Source organism: Adelges cooleyi, unplaced genomic scaffold (genome assembly GCF_023614345.1).
Source record: "Adelges cooleyi isolate 19-005CV unplaced genomic scaffold, UGA_ACOO_1.1 ACOO_flye_CR_arks_rails_tigmint_CR_PRNA_249, whole genome shotgun sequence".
Taxonomy (NCBI): Eukaryota; Metazoa; Arthropoda; class Insecta; order Hemiptera; family Adelgidae; genus Adelges; species Adelges cooleyi.
This window is the reverse complement of record NW_026095914.1, coordinates 813,195-834,023: the sequence shown is the minus strand read 5'-3', so window position 1 is coordinate 834,023 and position 20,829 is coordinate 813,195. Positions and strand designations below refer to the sequence as shown.

At 31.3% G+C, this 20,829-nt stretch overlaps 2 protein-coding genes across 2 annotated transcripts in view; both read left to right on the top strand.

Annotated features, from left to right (window-relative positions):
* LOC126837473 (15-hydroxyprostaglandin dehydrogenase [NAD(+)]-like) overlaps positions 1-20,829 on the top strand; it is a 133,939-nt gene that overhangs the window by 10,553 nt on the left and 102,557 nt on the right. The window lies entirely within an intron of this gene.
* LOC126837468 (UDP-glucosyltransferase 2-like) lies at positions 3,393-7,773 on the top strand. The gene is made up of 4 exons (XM_050571379.1): positions 3,393-4,273; positions 5,123-5,342; positions 6,277-6,496; positions 6,752-7,773. The coding sequence occupies exons 1-4, from the start codon at positions 3,449-3,451 to the stop codon at positions 7,026-7,028; spliced, it is 1,542 nt and encodes a 513-aa protein (XP_050427336.1). The 5' UTR covers positions 3,393-3,448; the 3' UTR covers positions 7,029-7,773.

Sequence of the window (20,829 nt, the reverse complement as noted above, 5' to 3'; positions counted from 1 at the left end):
AACACGAATTGACCGTGAACGCTTTGCTGGTGGGAACGGTGACCAACGAAAACGTGGTCGATAAAATCCAACTAGCCTATCAGTTTTTGAGCTGCTCTTACGCCAGATTGCTTATGGACTTGAGCGACTACGAGAGAGGCATTGGGGCCCAGTGCAGAAAGATGAAGGAGCTTCAGAATCGTTCGACTGTCTAGAAGACTACCAGCAGGTAATCAGTCATAAACACCCGATGGTTATGCGCATGACAGGTGCCCTTTTGTCCCTTAAAGATTTGACGCCTCCCCAAACACAATTTCCAGAAGCAGTGTATAACGTTTTAGTAGATTTGCCGAAATATTACCCGAAAAAGACCGCCAACAGACTGCCCAAAGATGATGACCAGGCTTCTCGCCGAACCGCCGACGCCGAATGCAAGTCTGTTGAACAGCAAGCGCACTGCACGTTTAGGCGGTTGTTTGCGTTCTACAATAGGTTTTGCCGACCCATTCCCTTTGAACTACTACATAAAGGCCATACGATAGCAACGGAAAATATTATGAGTTTCGTCAAATTGTATGACAACAACAGTAAATTCGTTGTGTGTGAGATAAAAAAGGAATTAGAAATAATGTCCAATAAGTTTAGGATACTGCACGACGATACTTCCGGCTTTGAATACGATCCCGAAACGTATACAACTCGTATCCGGACTTACGATCCGAACACTATGGTACGGGTGGAAAAAATGAACCAACTCCTAGAAATACGCCAATTTTGGTACAAGTTTGAATCCGTGCAAATCAAAGAACGTGACAGTCCCTATCGGACGAAATTTTATAATTTACTACCATACGACATCCCCCACGACACTATTATCGTCACCAAAGAAAACGTGTACGCCAAACTGAAGCAAGCGTATAATATTTTAAGCTGTATGTACGCTTCGATTTTAAATGAATGCTGTGATCACGTCACAAGCATGTGGACCACTTGTCAGGAATCGAACGATTCGGTGTGTTTGGACAAATTTCTGACAATATTAAACGAAACCGATCCGTCGGTAATGCGCATGATCTATGCGTTATCTTATTTTCAAAAATTGTCTCCGGACACGGTGTACAACAATGGGGTTTACGAATTGCTGAAGAGTTTTAAATGCTTCTACGACGATAGAACCCCAAGGGTTGAACGAGACGTGATGAGATAGCCGGAAATCGAAAAAGATATTTCGAAAATCGCACGAGACTCGCACGAATTTCATCAACAGTTTTGCTATCAGTTTGATCCTTATTTTGTTTCTGACGATGAAATCTACGGCACAATCGACGCCAAAGGAGAATTTTTCAAAAGAAGTATACAAGTTTTAACACGTGATCACGCTGTATTTAGATATAAACACATTGGTAATATATTTCAGAGCTTGTAATTCTATATTTATGCAACAGAAATTGTAATGATATTTATATTTACATTTTGGTAATATATTGTTATTTAAAAAAAAAAACATAATTTTTTTTTTATTGACATTATTAACTTTTTATTTTGCTACTGATTTCGTTTAAAAAAATAGCTCAACATGTATATTTAAAATAATATATATAAGGTACTGCTTGAGTTTTAACTCTTTAAATTTAAAACCTAAGAGGGAAAACTACAATAACATAAAATATTAGTTAAATACTATTTAAATTTTAGTTTTGGAAAACCCCCAAAAAAGTATGAAAATTACACTTGTTCGTAGTAAATATCTAGGTTGCTATATGTCAGTGAATCAACGGTCAACAGGTTATAAAATATTCTTATTATATTGTTAGGTAACTACAATATAAGGGTAACTGTGGCAATAGATTTTTATGGACAGACGATCATCCCAAATCGAATCCACCATCGTGAAATCAATTTTTAAGCACATAATTGCCATCAGGTACACCGCTTTTATCGATACTTTTTTTTTATCTGTAAAAACTGGACCTCAGTTACTCACTTACGAATATTACTTTTTTGCTGCGATTGGTTTTAACTGTATACATAAAATTGTACGTTAAATGCTAAGTGCAATGTAGTTACAAAATGTCTTGAGAGGTAAAATAACAAATAAAATAATTCTAAACACTTGAACGATGGTAATATACGAATGTACAAAACAGGCATTCGCTATAACTTATGTAAATGTACAGTGCTACTGTGAAAAAGAGTATTTAAAATATATAAAAACACAACGGTGGTCGTTGGTTTCTTATTTTAACTTCAATTTTTCAAAATAAAATAGACACTAGCTTTAAGATTATAGCTGTAGCGATGGACAGAACTTGCAAACAAATGGTCAAAATATTTCTGTTCCTTATAGTGCAATTTTTTTTCTTAACAATTTGAATTTAAGTCGTTAACACACCTGTACACACACAAAACGATACTCAATTTTTGAAATTGCGTCTTCTTCTGTATTTTCGAAGAAGACGAAATTTCAAAAATGGAAATTGCGTAAAACACCCAATAAATTTACATACTTTTTAATTTATAATAATTCTTATATCCATTTAATGCCCCCTCCTCCAATATGCTCGGTTACCACTGCACCCCCTTCCCACTGCACTGACTTTTATAGTTTTGTTTTTGTTCTAAAACTCAACACGCAGTTTACTGCCAAGAGAAAACAATATTGCATTTGGGTTATCACAAATGTTTTACATTTTAATAAATACATAATATAGCCATAAAGCAAGTATAAAAAAAAAAAAAACGATTTATATAATTTGCATATGTTATGGTAACACAATATAATCGTTGTCACTCAGCAATATTAGCAACTCTCAATATTGAACAATAGTAGCATAAGCAAAATTATATTGTTTGTCATTTAACTGTTTTTCGAAAGTGAAATAATATTTTTGGTAACTCTTTTAAATTAAGTCCGGAATCAGTATCTGGAAAACGCAGAGCAATATCTATTTTTATTGTGCATTATATGATTGTTAATAATATATCATTTTAGGTACATAAAAGTCAACCCGTTATTGGGAAACGTTACCTATAGTAAATAGTTTTCCTATTATAAATGACTCAGAATTGTATTAATACCTTACGGTTTATAATTATAACCATAAATAACATGTTACACTAATATTATTATAGTAATAATAATGTTAGTTACCCACTTATTATGTTTCATTATAAAAATATAGCGTATAGATATTCATTTAAAAAAAATACAGTGTACATTTTTATAGTTTAGACTGTCATAAAAAAATAGAATTTAATTAACAAAGGTATCTCAAGTGCTTACTACTCTAATTTCATTTAATCTTGGGCTTATATGATCAAACTACAATAAAGATACGACTGGTGTAATGTATTAACATATATTAAAATTATCTATCTTTTTTTTTTTTTCTATGTATACTATTTATATTGATTAGTGCCTGTCGGCTCATTGAAGTGAAACATTTGATCAAATCGTTAATGTAACACAATGCATTTCCTTCAAATAATGGTTTTAATTTCAGGTACTCTTCAGTTGTTGGCATGCACTTTGTTGCTTATGCAACCAACAATGGCGGCACTGCGGATTTTAGCTGTGGAGCCGCACCCGGGGAAAAGTCATTGGAACTTTATGAACGGATTTTTACGCTCGCTCACCGACGTCGGTCACGAAGTGACGGCTTTCACTTGGTTTGCCGAAGAAACCCGAGAAAACTACACGGAAATCTTGTTGGAGGGACCATCTCGATTAAACATGCACGTGAGCAAGTTTATGGAACTGAGATCTCTAGCCGCTTTCATGAAATTCACCGTGACTTCGAACAGGGAAAATTGCGATTACATATTTGCACATTCGAAAATGAAGACTATCTTAGCAGACATGTCCGGTGAATTCGATGTCCTCGTCGTCGAATCTATAGGTTCCGAGTGTTTGTCGTACTTGGCTCACCGCCTCCATTTGCCTCTAATCTATCTGTTTCCATCGGTTATGCCGTATCACATGGAATCGTTGTTTCTGGGCGAGGAATCCAATCCTGCATACGTGTCAAATTTTATGGCGTCCTTCGTCTACCCAAAGTCGTTCCCCGAACGCTTAAGCAACTTTCTGACCTACAAGTACGGCAAGTTTTTATTGTGGTACACCGAAACGCTGTCGGCCAAGACCAACCCTAAAACGTATGACTCTGTCGAACCGGTTAAACCCTCTGTGGTGTTTGTCAATAGTCATTTAGTCATCGAACCGGCCAAACCAACGTTACCGACTGTCATAAACATTGGCGGTATTCATCTACGCGAACCGAGAGCAATACCAAATGTGAGTATTAGCCATTCAGATGATACGTTCGAGTATTGAATAGTATAACATATTACCATATAACTTAGTTTTTAAAACAACATAGTGTTATAGTGAAAAAAAGCTCCTAAATAATAATAATTGAACATAAGCGCAACTTGGGAGGTATTTTAGTTATAAAATGCTGAAAATACTTGCTAAAAAAGAGTCATTTCTTTATTTTTATGTGTATCCAATGGGGAGTTTTACAATAAACCATTATAAGGATTGCCCTTATATACAAGGTGATTATTTTATCGCGAACCACTCTATATTTCATAGGGTTTAATTAATAACTTTCTTTTTTATAGAGTTTATATAATTGTACAAAGCTTTACTTCATCCCTACTTGAGCCATCATGTTTGCACGTCAAATTTATAATTACACAGAGCAATTTTTTATTTTATACAAGTTCCGAATTATTAAGCTTACTGTTAGTATAATCTGATGCAAAACAAAATATATTATTCCCATCGAATATTTATATTAAATAGTAGATTCGTTTATAATTTCTAGAAATATTCGACAAAAATACTAATCGCCTATGTATATTTTCTTATTAAGAATAAATACTTATTGCGTAGAAAATGTAAAAAAAAAATTTTTAATTAACTGAGAAAAATTTATATAGGAACAAAAGATACTAGTTATTTAATTTATTTTGTGACTATTTTACTAAATCAAATGACAATTTTAAAATTAGTTTACTTAAAATAACTTGAATGAAAATTAAAAATACATTTTTTTTCAATAGTTAACAATTTTCCATTTTTCGACTTTTCCCCCTTTACCCAAACACCACAAATTTATTAAGAATTCGAATATTACAGGACATACGGGACTTTATTGAAAACTCACCAAACGGAGTGGTTTACTTCTCGTTTGGATCAATAACGGCTATGTCATCATTACCGGAGCACGTTCAAAAATCATTTAAATTAGCTCTAGGGCGACTCCCGCAAAGGATACTGTGGAAATTCGAAACAGAAATGGAAGATAAACCGGAAAACGTAATGACAAGAAAATGGTTTCCCCAGCGCGATATTCTTTGTAAGAACCGATAAAGTATAAAATACATATATTGTAATATAATATATATTCAAACGCGTAGCACTTGATGCACTTGCAGGGGGAACTCCCTCACCCACACCCGGCCTGTGTGCAAACAACCCCCAAATTCGTTTTATTTCATGAACGTACATTAAATAGTAAATACCGAAATAATATTATGTCATATTCATTTTGGTTGTTGTCTTCTCAGCCTTTTCGAAGACCATTGACTAATCCCTCCTTCCCTGTACCTTGAAGAAATCTTGCACACAAGACACAACCCTGCTCCAACCGCTGCAAAAATAATGTCTCGCCTCTTTGACCATTCGTTCTTTATACATAAAAATTTAGGACGACATAAAATCAATTGTTTAGTATTTTAATTTTTTTTTGTATTTTAGAAATTAATTTGAAATGTTGGAGAAGTATATTTGCTTTGTTGGTTTTTTAATCAGCTTACGGTTTAAAATAATTTCAAAGAGAGTGATGAAACCGTCTAGAAATAATAAAACAAACTCCCATAGGCGACCCGACTAGGTCTAGGTAAAAAAGCCAGGTTGAGAAAGCCAAACAAGTTGTAATAGTACAATACAAAACTTTCAAAAAGATTAAGGAAGCTTATGACTATTGGCTAATAACCAATACAAAGTGCAGCAATGGGAAAGTAATAATTTCAAGGTGAAAACGATGAAATCGAAAAACTTATTTTCCTAACAGTTTGATTTTTGGAGATGTCTTATGTTTAGAAGAACAGTATGGTTATGGTGTATTATCATTATTCAAAACCTTTTGAACTGTCTATTATGAACGTAGACAATTTATGTATTTGCATTTGGAGGGGGGGGGGTTTAGCCCATTAGCCTCTCCCCCCGTTCTAGGTCATCCCCATTATATTGGACATATTATTTAGCGAGTTAATTGATTGTGTTTACAGTACATCCAAATGTCAAGCTGTACATCGGTCACGGAGGTATGTCTGGTGTGTACGAAGCTGTCGATGCCGGTGTGCCTATGTTAGGATTTCCTATTGTCTCTGATCAACCTCGGAATATAGCTAGTCTCGTGGACGCTGGAATGGCCATTACACTTGATCTGATGAGTGTCACCGAAACGCTGATTTTTGATTCTGCCGACAAATTAATCAACGATAAAAAGTAAATTGTAATTTATTAAAATACCGTCAGGCGGCAGTTAGTATTATGAATTCGGTCGAACGACACTAAAACGGATTTTTGTTTGGCGACTCATGGAAAATGTTTTTTTTTATTTGTACCACATATCTAACTTGTTATAGTTAAATCAATGTGGAATTTATCGGTATAAAACATAATTTTTAATTTTACCCATTCGATTTGTATTTTTAGGCAATTACCTAATTTGTATAACTTTTTTTTTTGTTTGTTATTTAGGTATTTATCAAACGCTAAATCGGTTGCCAAACGTTTTAAAGATCGTCCAATGTCGCCTGCACAAGCCGCCACTTATTGGACGGAATACGTAGTACGACACAACGGTGCGCAACATCTAAAATCAAAAGCTTTTAATCTTACATGGTACGAATATTATCTTCTAGATGTACTCTCTGCGATACTCATCTCGTTTTCGACCATTGGATATATTATTTATACATTGTTAAATGTCTTATGCCGACGATTTTTATTTAAATTAAAGTCGAAAACGGAATAAGTGTTGTTTGTACTATTCGAAATCACACTAAACAACTCCGTTGAAAATTTAATATTTGTCATTTAACTAAATTGTTCTTTTTGTTATGTTTCGCGTTTTGTTATGAATAACATACAAATTTGGGTCGTGTTTGCATTATTCTCATTTCTACTATTTTCGAAAATTTTAAAAAAAATTACTACAAAATACAAGTTCTAAAGAGCTTAACGGCTTAAGGTAAACATATTCGAATAGGTTCCAAATTTGTATGGAATATGTTTTAGCTTCGAGGCATAGAACTACATTAGACATACACTACTACTATCATAAATAATGTAATATATTATTATGTACCGTGATACACATAAAAAAAACAACCAAAAACCCTTCCCCCCTTCTCCGAAGAGTTGTATTGTATTTTTTATTCCGCTTTTTTAAGTGTACTTTTAGGGCTTTAAGTATAAAAATTATATTGGAGGTAGATCTAGAATGGAGTTTTAACATGCACAGTTTTCTCAAAAAGCTGTAATCAAACTTTTATTTTATTAAGAAAAACCAAAAAAGGGGGGGGGGCATTACACGTTGGTCGCTTAACTAAATTAACAGTCAAAAGAATTCCTACAAATACATCTTCTTTTTTTAGAAAATTATAATTTTATACATAAATTTATAAATATATCTGCATATTATATATATATATATATAATATAAGGTGATCCACTTATCGTGAACCACTCAATATCTCATTGGATTTAATAAGAAATTAAAAAAAAATTGTTCATATTTTATTTATACAATGTGATTATGTTCTTTTTAATTTTTAAATTAAGCGTTTTATACATAAACTAAAAAAATAATATTGAAAATGTTTAAAATATTATAATAACACCTTTTTGTATTGTATTCATATATACTAAACCGGTTAATTAAACTAAAATCATTCTGGTTGTAATTAATTACGTTTTTAAACAAACTCTCATATAGCTTTTACTATTCAGAAGTTTTTTATAGCATTATTATACATTATTCAGTTGATGTCTCAAACTAATTGCCAAGTTTCTGAAATAAACATACTAATCGAGTACTATGCAATTACTATGGAATACATTGTATAATCAACAAGTATTTTTTTTTTTAACTCTGACCTTGTGACGTTTTTTAGATTCGATACGCAGCTAATGCGAGTAATTACTGTTTCTACAATGAAGTGTTTTCTACTGTACTAGTCCTCACGGATAAAATCACTATCAAATAAACGCTTTGATGCTTATTTGTAAATACAGCACCTCAATTTAATGCTTTCTAACTATGCTGGTTTATACTGTGCTTCGTTTGGACTGTACTGGCTTGAAAATACTAACTACTGATTCGCATCGAAGCGTTTATTCGAAAGTGATTTTATAATACCTCTGATCGGTATTTTATAAAATTAAAGTCATTGTCAGACAAAAAACAAAAACCTATTCAAACATACTGTACCATATGGAGTCGTCCCCCTTATCCTTAATGGGTCGCTTGAACAGTTTCCAGCTCAAATATGTAATAATAATAATACATTTTAAAAACAGCATAAAAACAATAGCTTCGACAATAACATTTATTTTAAACTCTTTATAAAAACTATAAATAGTTTCTTAATACCTAGTCTGACCTTAAATCCAACAACAATGGATAATGGTGACGTCTCAAGTATGTTAAAAAAATTTGTATGTTCATTTGAAGTAGTAAAAAAATGAAACATATTCAACAAATGAAAGAAAAAACAGATTATACTGATTGTAGGCCCATTTATTTGATAGTCACTCTGGCCTATATAAAAGCCTACATAATTGTAAAATAAATAGTCGCTCTGATCCGCATCAAAGCTGAAATATACAAAAATGTTTATAACTTGGCCGAACAAGCTAGAACAAATTATTTAAAAATGTGTTAATTGCTACAGGGGACCAATAGCTGTTACAACTGCTTTTAGAATGTTAAAATATTTTAACAATAAATAAACACATAAAAACTGTTTTATAATATTTTAAAATATCTTTTAAACCATTAATGTTATTATTGTTTTATTTTTTATCATAACTTAATCTTAGTTATTATTTTATAATACGTTTCAAAATATCATAGCAATTAATATAAGATATAATTATTTTGATCTTACATATAATTATACAATACATAACAAAACGAACTTAATATACTTAACACACTTGTTTTTCGTGCATTTTTTAAAAGTCTGGACATAATAAATAATTACAGTACATAAAAACTATTTCGAAGACAAAAAATTTGAAAAAAATATGTTATAAACACGTTCTCGATTCACACATTTTCGTGTAAGGTAAACACCAGTAAACAGCGGCATTACCATTTCAGGCGTTTAGTGTTATACGCAACAGCAATTCCCGTTCTAGTTCTATTTAAACTGAACACTTGTTGAGTCCACATGAATTAAACTATGGAAAAAACTAGTATTATATTTTTATTGACATTTTACTCCAGCGTTTCAGTGTTATGTGCGAACCGCGTGGACACGTTGAATAAGCTTTTTGAGTATAATTTTTGGACTGCAAATCCAAAATGGGGTTTTTCTTTACATATCATCGAACGATGGATGGAAACCGAAGAGCGTTTCAAAGTGATCGATTTGATTGGAACTAATGACAACGTACAGACAATAACCAATGAAAATGCAGATTACAAAATACGACAAGCACAACAGTTGCTAAGCTGTAAGTATGCTTTAGTGCTGAAAACGTGTTACGACCACGTAGCCGAGCTTGCGGCCCAGTGTCAGAGAACTGATTTGAACCATTCCGATCCAGAAACATGTTTAAAAGAGCTGCTGTGGTCAATCAAACAGAGTGATCAAATTGAATTGCGTATGCACGGCGCCCTCTCGTTTTTTTATCAGCTATCCCCAACCACTGTTTTCAACAAAGACGTATCCGACATTTTAGAAGAATTTTTGGCTTATTCCGATACGATCCATGTCGAGTTACATGCTATCGAACAAGACATTTCCAAAATTCTACACCGTCTTTGGGCGTTCTACATGAGTTTTTGTTACCCGATCCCGCCTAAAGAAAAAACGCACGGCCGGTCACACGCCAGGAAAGAAGTTATAAAAATGTTTAACTCATCGAAAGATATGTACAACTCGATGGTCAGTGTAATGAATTTGGTGAAAGATATACAAAATGGCTTTATAGAATCGTACGAAAGCTACTACGGCTTTTATTTTGAACCGATATCAAAAACTAGTCGTCCAATTATGAACGACCCAGAACCGGTGGAGCTGATGAATCGTCTTCTGGAAAATCCGGGATGGTCCAAGATAACTCCGATGGAAATTAAAGTTCACAAACACGGTACCAAATCAGTTTACGAGATGCTCGAGCTAAATATCCAAGGTAATACAGTCACCAATACTAATTTTGATTTTAAGATTCAAATGGCTCATCTTTTCCTGAGCTGTAGCTATACTCGGGTGCTAAGGGAGTTTTGCGAGTACGTGATACTCATATGGAATCAGTGTAAGCATAAGGAGGACCGGGAAATATTAAGAAGTGGGATTGAAAACATGGACAGGAATATATGGATAAGAGAGTTTGAACAAAAGTATGTTTCTGACGTTTCTATGGAAACCCATTTGGCCCGATTCCGCACAAATATCGTGAAAAGCTATCCATTGTTGTCGCTCATGAGAGGTGCTCTATTATTCTTCTACGAGCTGACCCCAGAACTTAAGTACAACAAGGAAGTTTACAATTCTATAGAAAGTTTGCGAACCGTTTTATTTCATGGAAATGTCACTCTTGATGTCGAGAAATGTATGTCAGAATTTTTGCAACGCCTGCGCGCGTTTTTCAATGAATTTTGTTGGCCAGAAGATTTGTTTGACTCCGTTTTAGATGTAAGTATAGATCATTCAACGGACAACCTAGAACAGCAATTATTCATAAGCAAAATCAACTATTTCATAGAAACGGCTTACGCAGACTTTGGGTTCATGTACACGTAATATTATATTTTTAGTTATTATTACATGTTTTACATTTAATTCAATGTAATTTTTTTTTTGCTGTTACTTCCTAACATTCTACATACTTTGTATTATTATACTATTTTACTGTATTTAGTATAATTATGTTTTAATCTATGACGGTTATACGATTTTAATATTATAAAAATCTTATCTTTGTTCGATATTTAGTTTAGGTACTTGAATTGTTTTCCTTGCATTTCTATTCTTGAATCAATCATCCTGTATACAAGGTGATCAACTTATCGTGAACCACTCAGTATCTCGCTGGGTTTAAATAATTTTTGTTTGAATTTGTTTTTCTATAATGTTTTTATGCAATGTGATATCAATTTCTAACAATTTGTTTTTGTTTTACCTCACATAACTTTTGAAAATTAAACGTAAACGCATACATTTCATTAACTTTTCCAATTGAGAAAAATGTACTAAAAATGTTTATTTGGTCAATAACCATCTTTGGAATTCACTCCAATAAACACAACGCTAGATTAAGTAACATTTTAAATGTATTATTAAACTCGGGGTTAAGAGTAAAGCTACAGAAATGCAAACTTCTGCAAAAATCAATTAAATACTAGGGCATAAAATAGATGAAAATGGTTTACTTACGTTTTAAAAAACAATTGACGCAATCGAAAAGGCCGCTGTATCGGAAATAAATCAATGTTAATGTCTTTTTTTGGCTTAGTAACTTATTATATTAAATTCGTTCCAAAAGCAGCAGACACATTAAAACCATTATATACTCTACTACGCAATGATGTGAAATGAAATTGGTCACCAAATTGTGACAAGGCATATAATCAAATCAAACAAATTCTGGTTTCAAAACCTACTTTAGCACATTATGACCAAAAATTACCAATTAAACTCATAGTAGATACTTCTTCGTATGCACTCGGCTTGGTTTTGTCGCATATCTATCCTGATAATTCCGAAAGACCTATTGCTTATGCGTCTGAATGCAAATTTTCACAGATAGAAAAAAAAAGGACTTCCTATAATACCTGGTTACATGATAATTTAATCATTTAAACAAAATATTTTCTTCAACACACTATTGATTATTATGATTACATATATTCATTAATAGGCTAACACCGAGTCAGTTTATCTAGTTATTTAACTTTGGTTCGATGGTTAAAAAACACAACTGGGTTCGAAAACAAATAAAAGACAAAAAAGGGTAAACATAAAGATGTAAACCAATATCCTTTCAGCTTCACATGGAAAACAAAAAACACTTGTGGTTGACGTACTAAGTAAAATATTTTCAATAAATTATTGTGTTATTCAAATGAGGTTTTTACTTAAGAAAATAACATACAGTTAATAGTTTCCGTTCTTTATGTTTGCTCGTCGTAAATTATAAATTTACTATATTTTTTATAAAACTTTAATTGGCTTATATCATATTTGAAAATGAAATTATGAAAATGATGGTCACAAAGATTTGTCTCCTATTTATATTTTTATTACTCCAACATAAGACGCTCTTGTGCGAAGAAAATAAAATGGACAAACATGAAAAAACAAAAGAACAATGGAATCAAGTAAGATCGTTTAATACCGGATATAAGACGCAGAACGATGAGTTGGCAACCGATTTTGATAGTTAACCACAGGACAATTAAAGCAAGCAATCATTTCTAAGTTTGGCCAACTTAAATGCGGTTATCTTTACAGCGCACATTTCAATTTTTCAATAGCTGACAAAATGTTACGAGCGAAAAACCATTCATTATTGAAAAGCCGTTCGATTTTATTCTTAGAAGAATCCGTGACAATGGTAAGCACTTTTGTCAATGTAATAGGAGTAACTATGAATGAAATATGGTTAGTTTACTATCACGCATTTTCAATGAAAAGCTACTTCTATGCACCGAGAAAACTACAGTTGAATGTTTCCGTTATGGACCTAATTATGGAAGAGAATAATTTTATTCTTGCTGAACTCGACAGATACTTCAAACAAAATTGTATCGATGTTGATATTTTCGATATAAAATCTGGGAAGTTAAAGCGCAGTATTTCTATTTTAAACATCATGCGAAGTTTTTATACAGGCACTCGTAACATATTACTTAATCAAAAAGAATTGCTATTTAAGCATATGCATGAGGACAATCTAGTAAAAGGCCTTAAAAGTGTTATCAAAACAGACATCACTGAAAATTATCTAAGGCAAAACATCGTCGAAAAACATATAAAGTTTAACTTTGTATTTGGTTTAATAAGAAATTATACATCATCTAAAAATAATTCATTTCAGCTTATGGAAATCCGCATTTGGATCATATTGGGAAACCGATTGAATTATCCCTATGTGGAATTTCATAATTATGATGGGTTCACAGGACTACTCGTATCCAGACAATATAATTTGGATTCTATTTACATACTTAAATTTATGTGGTTCCGAATCACTTGGAAATTCTTGAAAGAAATAAATCATATAATAGACAATTTTTTCCCAACCAATTCAATAGCTCCATCGATGCATAACACTACCGAAGCCTTCGAAATAAACCTTTATGATTACATAAAGAAATTTCAAGAATATTTATCAAACGTTATTAATAAATTGAATTTAAAGGATAGTGTCTTCTATGAGCTGAATACTATTTTCAACAATGATTTGTCATGCTACACAAAAGACAATAGCTATCGCTTTGAGGCTAAACATAATATGGTTAAAAGAGTACAAATCGAACTTGAACATGTATCTTCGATATTAAATATCCCACATTCGTATTATGATACACAAGAACGACAATGTATAGATGATCTTTTAGGATTGGCTATCACGTTAAAGATAGACATTACTAGAGTCTTTGCAGATTTGTCAGAATTTCAATTACTTGAATCGTACTTGACGTTTATTGGTGACTATAGCCGTCGTATTTCCGTGTTTTTTAATTCTAAAACTACAAAACAACAAGTTTTAAATGTTGATGAAAGTTGTAAATATTTTTTAAATTTGGTTTTTTGAATACAGAATCTAAACAGTCTACATACACTAACTATTATTGATATACATAAATATAAAAATTACTAACATGCCTCGATGCAAATGATACCTTTGTTTAAATAGCTTTTTAAGGCATTCAGAAAATTATTTTGTGGTTTTATAATTAAGATAGTCAAATATTTATAATATATATTATTAACTTTGAATAATGTACAACTGATTTCGTAATCTTGCTGTAGTCTTCGATATCAGAACAGGTATAAAATGTTATCTTTAAGGTTATATAGTTGCTAATGTTAAATATTTTAAACACATATCTTTGTTTAATTTTAAATAAACGTTTTGATACGAATCTATGGATGGTAAGTTAATACCAATAACCAAGCACAGTATAAACTAGAATATTAAAAAAGTATTAATGTTTGGTGCATTGTCCACAGATTCGCATTGAAAAGTTAATTTGTATCAATTTTAGTCATAGTAATTCTTGAATAACCGTCCTCTCCATCTCCACTATGCTTCATCCTCACTATTCCTCGACTCCACTATACTGGTTCTAGGCGTGAACCATAAAAACACATGTTGTTTTTTCATAGTAGCCTAATGCATTGTTTAATATACCTTTTAAAGTAAAATCTTCAGTTGTATTTGTTTAAAAAATGTTTTTTTTGTCTGCAAAACATTTTCGTAAAAAGGAGATTAGATACAGGGACAAACGTTAAATTTATATACACCCGAAAGCCACAATTAATTCATAACCAAATTAGACTAACATATATCACACATAATATTCTTGTCTATTATAACCGAATTTGATGGCTAATGATTCAAAAGTTTATTTACTCAAAAACTAGTCCAGCTATGTATTTTCAATACATAGCTAAGACTATTTGATTGAACAACATAAAGTAACGCGATACTATTTAAATAACTTTTTATTTTTTAAATATATGTTATACAAGTTTTTTTAAGATAACACCATTGGGAATTTATAAAAAAACCATTTGACGGACTTTAACTAGCACAAAGTACAAATATTAAAATAAAAAACTTGACATTATAGTAGATTAAAAATGATAATAACTTGAGTTCGACAATCTATTTTTTTATTTTGTTTTTATTCAACGTTCTTTTGACGTAATCAAGCATTTTGGCGAATGAATGAATATACTGAAAAGTGAAAGAAGATTCGAATAAATTTTTCAATTTGCTAACAAAATTTCTAGCTGAATCCACAATGTCCTTGGTTTTAATACAATAATCATAAATTGACGGGTTTTTACTAGCATATTGCCAAGTTTCTGTTATCGTATCAATTTCAGTTTTAATTTGGTCGATCAAAAAATTTATTTGCTGTTTGTTTGAGTTTTTCAAATAGACAAAATGTATACAGTTTTTTATCATTGCGAAAAAATGGTCCTTATCTAATGACATGACATCTATAAAATCAGTTAAAATTGCAGCAAACTCATATATTGATGAAGTTTGCATTATAAATTCTTCCGGTTTAAGGGTACTTATTGATATGAAGTAACGACCAATTTTTTTCAGCATGATGAATTTCAACAAAACAATTACCATTTGTTGATACTCTCCGGTGTATTCTAATGCCTTTAATCCTGTGTCAATGGCTCTCCTCTTAGTGATTATCAACTCTGCAGCCACGAGATCCCATTTATCAGACTCTAAACTTTCTTTTAAAAAGTCATCGAGCTGAGATGATGGAATGTCCAAACTGTTGAAAAACAACTGCGATAAATTGGAAAACGCAGTGCCTTTTTTCTCGACGTTGTCCTTTTCAATAATGACGTCGAGTAATTTATTTAACATTATTTTGTTAACTTTTATCGCATCTTGTGTGAATGTATGTTCATCTGTGGTTTTTATTTTTTTTCTTTGAAAACAAGGGAACCATACCTTGTTATACTCACAGTATTCACAACTGGCATCAAAACAATAATTTGCTCCACAATCGAACTTCAAATAGTTTTCTAGCAGGGAAAATACCAATTCGTGTAAAGACATGCCGTTATCGTATCTAAAACGATAATAACAGTCTGGCTTATTGAACAAATCGTTGTAAAAGCTGGCCATTTGTTCCGCGTAAATGTAAAATAGCCATAGCTCATTCAGTTTGATGCCTTTTTCGCGAAACAATAAGTTAATAATCTTGATTGATTCGTCAACGAATGAAACTTCATTGGGTGGGAATTGTTCAACACCTTTTCGAAGCTGAAACATTTTTGAATACTGATCTTTTGTCCAATTCATATGGAAAAGCGCACTGTAAATGAAACCGCATTTAAGATCATTATATTTCAAGTACAAATCTTGACTGCTATTAGCAACTGGTCCTTTCGATCTTTCCGTTAGTTGGTTTAACACTTTACCAACACAATAATATTTTTTTGGTGGTATTGTTGTGGCGTAGCATTCGATTGTAATACAAAAAATGATACTCCACAATTTCATTGAAACCATTTTGGTCAGTTTTCAAAGATTTCGGGTAACACTCTGAACTAGTATATTATGTGCCACGCGTATTACATAATATTACACATATTACATTCCTTATTATTCACGAAGATATTGTATATTGTTTTTAGTGTATTACACTTGTAAATTGTGTTTGTTCCAAAAATGTACGTTAAAATTTACCTAGATCTACGTTTAAATTGTGAATAAGGCACACTCTAAACAGCTACTGGGTAAACATTTGTTTTTATAAAGTGGGGTTTTCTAATGGTGTCCTACATACTAGGTATTTTTTAAGTTATACTTTGGTAAATGTATTGGCTAGTGTCTAAATATGTTTTAAACCCGCTTTTAGGTAATGGGCGAAATATATTAATATTTTTATTAAAAAATGACAAGTAGCTTTAATGGGCCGAGAAAGTTTTCTCAGCTATCGTATTGAAGCTGTCAACATTTGTATTTATAACGGAAAAACGCAATTGAACCGAACACTAAGCATGGATTTTGAAGACTATTATAGGTTTACAAACTTGAAATTTAGTTGAATATTATAAAAACTCGAGCGTTTCTGTTTTATCTGTTCACCATATTTAAACATGTTGTTGCAAAGTTAAGGTGTCAGTATATTACGTACTTGAATATTTTTTTAATGTACTTTTTGACACTATAATAAGAGGAGAATAAAAAATAAAAATTATACAATTATATATAGTTATTAGTTATACAATAGTTCACGGAGACTCGTGACTTCCCTGAAACACTAATGACCGGTTTTTCTATCGTCAACTTTGATTTTCTAGATCTTCGCGAAATACGGTCGTATCGAATCGAAATTTGTATAGAACATTTATTGGGCACGCCTCTAAGGTTCACACATGACCTTAAAGCCAAATTTCCATAATGTAGTAAAATGATGTATTGGGAGGCCGTAAAGTCCCGGAATATATTGTCACTGACCGTAAAAATACGGAAAAAACCAAACCGCAAAATCACGGAATGTATTTTTCAGGAACCGATAATTACGTATACCGTATTTGTGCGGAAAGTAAGAATCCGGAAAAAATTATTTCACTGACAGTAATATCGCGGAAAGTAATATTACGGAATCCATAAATATTCGGACTGTATAGTCACGGAATGTAAAAATACGGAAAAAACCAAACCGCAAAATCACGGAATGTATTTTTCAGGAATTTGAGAATTAAATTAGGTAGACCGTACTTGTGCGGACCGTATGTGTGCTAAAGAAAGAATCCAGAATATACAGGGTGTTCGATTTTATCTGGAACCGGTCCTCCAAAGGACACTGCAAAATTTGTCATTTGCGGCGGGACTTAGCTTCTCTATATTATAATACTAATAGATACTATTATAATACTTATGTTTGAACATGTCATTTTTTTGATAGATCTAATATATTTTTCTACGCGCGTTTTTTTTTTAAAAATGTATTGATAATAATTAGGTGATTAATTTACTAAAATACTATTAATTTAAAAAAAAAATTTATTTTATTTAAAAAGCCGTAAGGTGTTGGAACAATTATACTTACAATTATATCTTTGTGAATTTCGTTTTATTATAACAATTTGTTTTATATTATATTATTGATGTAGGTATAAATGTGTTTATGTAGTCTTTTTGGGATTTATTTTATTAAGTAATACATTATCATGTCCAATGTGCTATTAATCTACAACTAAAGCTGTCTAATAGTTAGTAGATAGGGATATAAGATCTTAGTTTGCTTAAGACAAATGATGTAGCTTCATTAATTTATAAATCCTATTATTATTGTAATTCATATTTGTTCAATTTGTATTAAGCGTGACCTGCACGATGAGGATGACTCAAAAAAAAATACTTGAAAATTTTAATGTTATTCAAATACTATAGATGAAGGGAGGTATTTCCAGACGATGTAAAAAAGCACCTATTGTTATGTGCAAATTCGCTATGACTCATTTTTGCATGTTTCAAATAGTCATTTGGATTCTTTTAATTTTATTTAAATCTTTAGTTAATACAAAAGCTAACGATAAATTTATTATTACATTTTGAACACAACAATACAAAATGTGTTAACTAGCAAACGAGATAAGTAGGTGAAAACAAATTAGTATTATTTTTGGTTTTATTTTTACAAAACTTGTATTCGCTATAATATTTGCAACAATATGACAGTTTCATGCAAGAAAGTTCATATGCATAGAAACGCCAATGATAATACAAGATATGGCCAAAATCAATTTGTTTTCCATAAAAGAAAAATAGTAAAACTGTACAAATTGTAATTGTCAAATACAACAGTTCTTAACTTAAAAACTTAAAAAATGCGTGATGCCAACATTTCTTTGTCTTTTATCTACATTAACAAAATATACAAAACGTATTTGTTAGTTATTAGTACAATACATGAATTTGTAATGAGAATTAAAAATTTTAGTTGAATGCATATAAAAACGCATTCAAATTATTTGGGTTTAATATATTAGGTATACATAATATATACATATATAAATATATATTGAGATTAACAATACTATGAAAATATTTTTAAATACCTGTTGATTGATGATTTAGTCACACATACGATCAAAGACCTCGTGCAAACATAGATACTGACTACGGTCAAATGTAATTTCCTCCTTTTTTCGGGGTTTTCCTAATAAAAATATTACCCCTATCTCATAACTCATATATCTTACCCCCACCCCATATCTCATTTCTCTTACTCCGACCCCCAACCCCATTCGCACCCCCATCTCCGTGCCCTAACGCTTTTTTCGTTATTAATTTTTAGTAACGAAAAAAAGCCTAACCTTTTTTTTTGGTTAGGCTTTTTTGGTAACACTTTTTCCGGTTATGTGCCAGAGCTAAGACATGAAATTGTCAAAAAATGTATTCTGAAGAACAAGTTATTGGACAAAGCAGTTTTTCTATTAATATTAATTTCCAGACTTAGTTTTGTACTACACATATAACAGCATAATAATGAAAAACATTTGAACTCCTACTAGCTAAATATTTGCTTCGATATTTGTATTAATCCTAGTAATTTTGTTGGCATAGATGAGAAAAATAATTTTATTGCAAATTTGTACTACTAACAAGACTCTTTGGGGTTAGAGGTTTTTTCTGTAAGTTTTTGTCTTTTAAAAAATTGCTTTGTTCATTCTATATGTACATTGTACCTAAAGAAGGACAATGTACATTGTACATACAGCTTACAAAGTGTTTCACAATTATCGTTTTCCTATAAACGGTACATTTTTGCAGTAGAGTGGTTTTCCCTACGATTTTACGGTATGTTCAGTTGTCTAGATGAACTGATTAAATTCGACCTAGATGACTGAAACTTCCATATTTGATGTGGCTGGCTGAACAGTACTTAACTCAACTATTAGAAAAACATGACTTACACCACCGTCTTTTTAACCATCTCTATTAATAATTATTAACAAATAAAAACAAAGCCTGTAAAGTACGGCTATATAGCTTAACTTACCAGATAAATGGTATAAATTCTGGATAATCAAAGTTAACTAATCTAAATCCACTTAAACCACATTATCTCTGTCCTAACACCTGCTTGTAATTTTTTCTTTAGTACATTTTTATTTATTATAATTATTAAAAAATAAATAAAAAAAGAGTATCTGTAAAATGCAATAACTTCTCATAACAAAAACTTAAACCAAAACTATCCCTCGCCTTACATATTTATAAATCCTTAACTACACACGTTAACTTTAAGGATCGTCATAGTTTATTTCATTACTATCCTAAAAAGCTAGTAATATCATTTGAATTTATCCTCATTTTTATACTACCTAGTTGTTTTATAAACTTTTTTTTTAAATAAGATATATTCAACTATGAATTGTATATAATATAATAATACCGGGTATTCGTTGACCATGGCCCAGTCAATAACTTAATAGTTATTATTTTTTTTTATACATTTTTATAGTACAATTTAAAATTTAAATAATTTAAAAAATGTATATCTCCATCTCTTATTTGATAAACTTATTTGACCCGTTTAATATCTTTCAAGTTATTGACTGGGCCATAGTTATCGAATTACACGATATACCATATAAATGATACATGTCCAAAAAGTCTGGGAGAGTTTAAATAGAAATTCTCGGTACTCGTACTTATATGTACAATAAGTCTAATGAAATAGTACAAATAATAGTATAAACAAGCTATAGTACTTTGCTGCACGTCGTGCATTTACCTATGTTTACACACTGTGCTAGTTTTATATAAGGTTAGTACAAATTAAAATGGAAAGTGTTCCTAAAAAGAAACGATCATTGAAA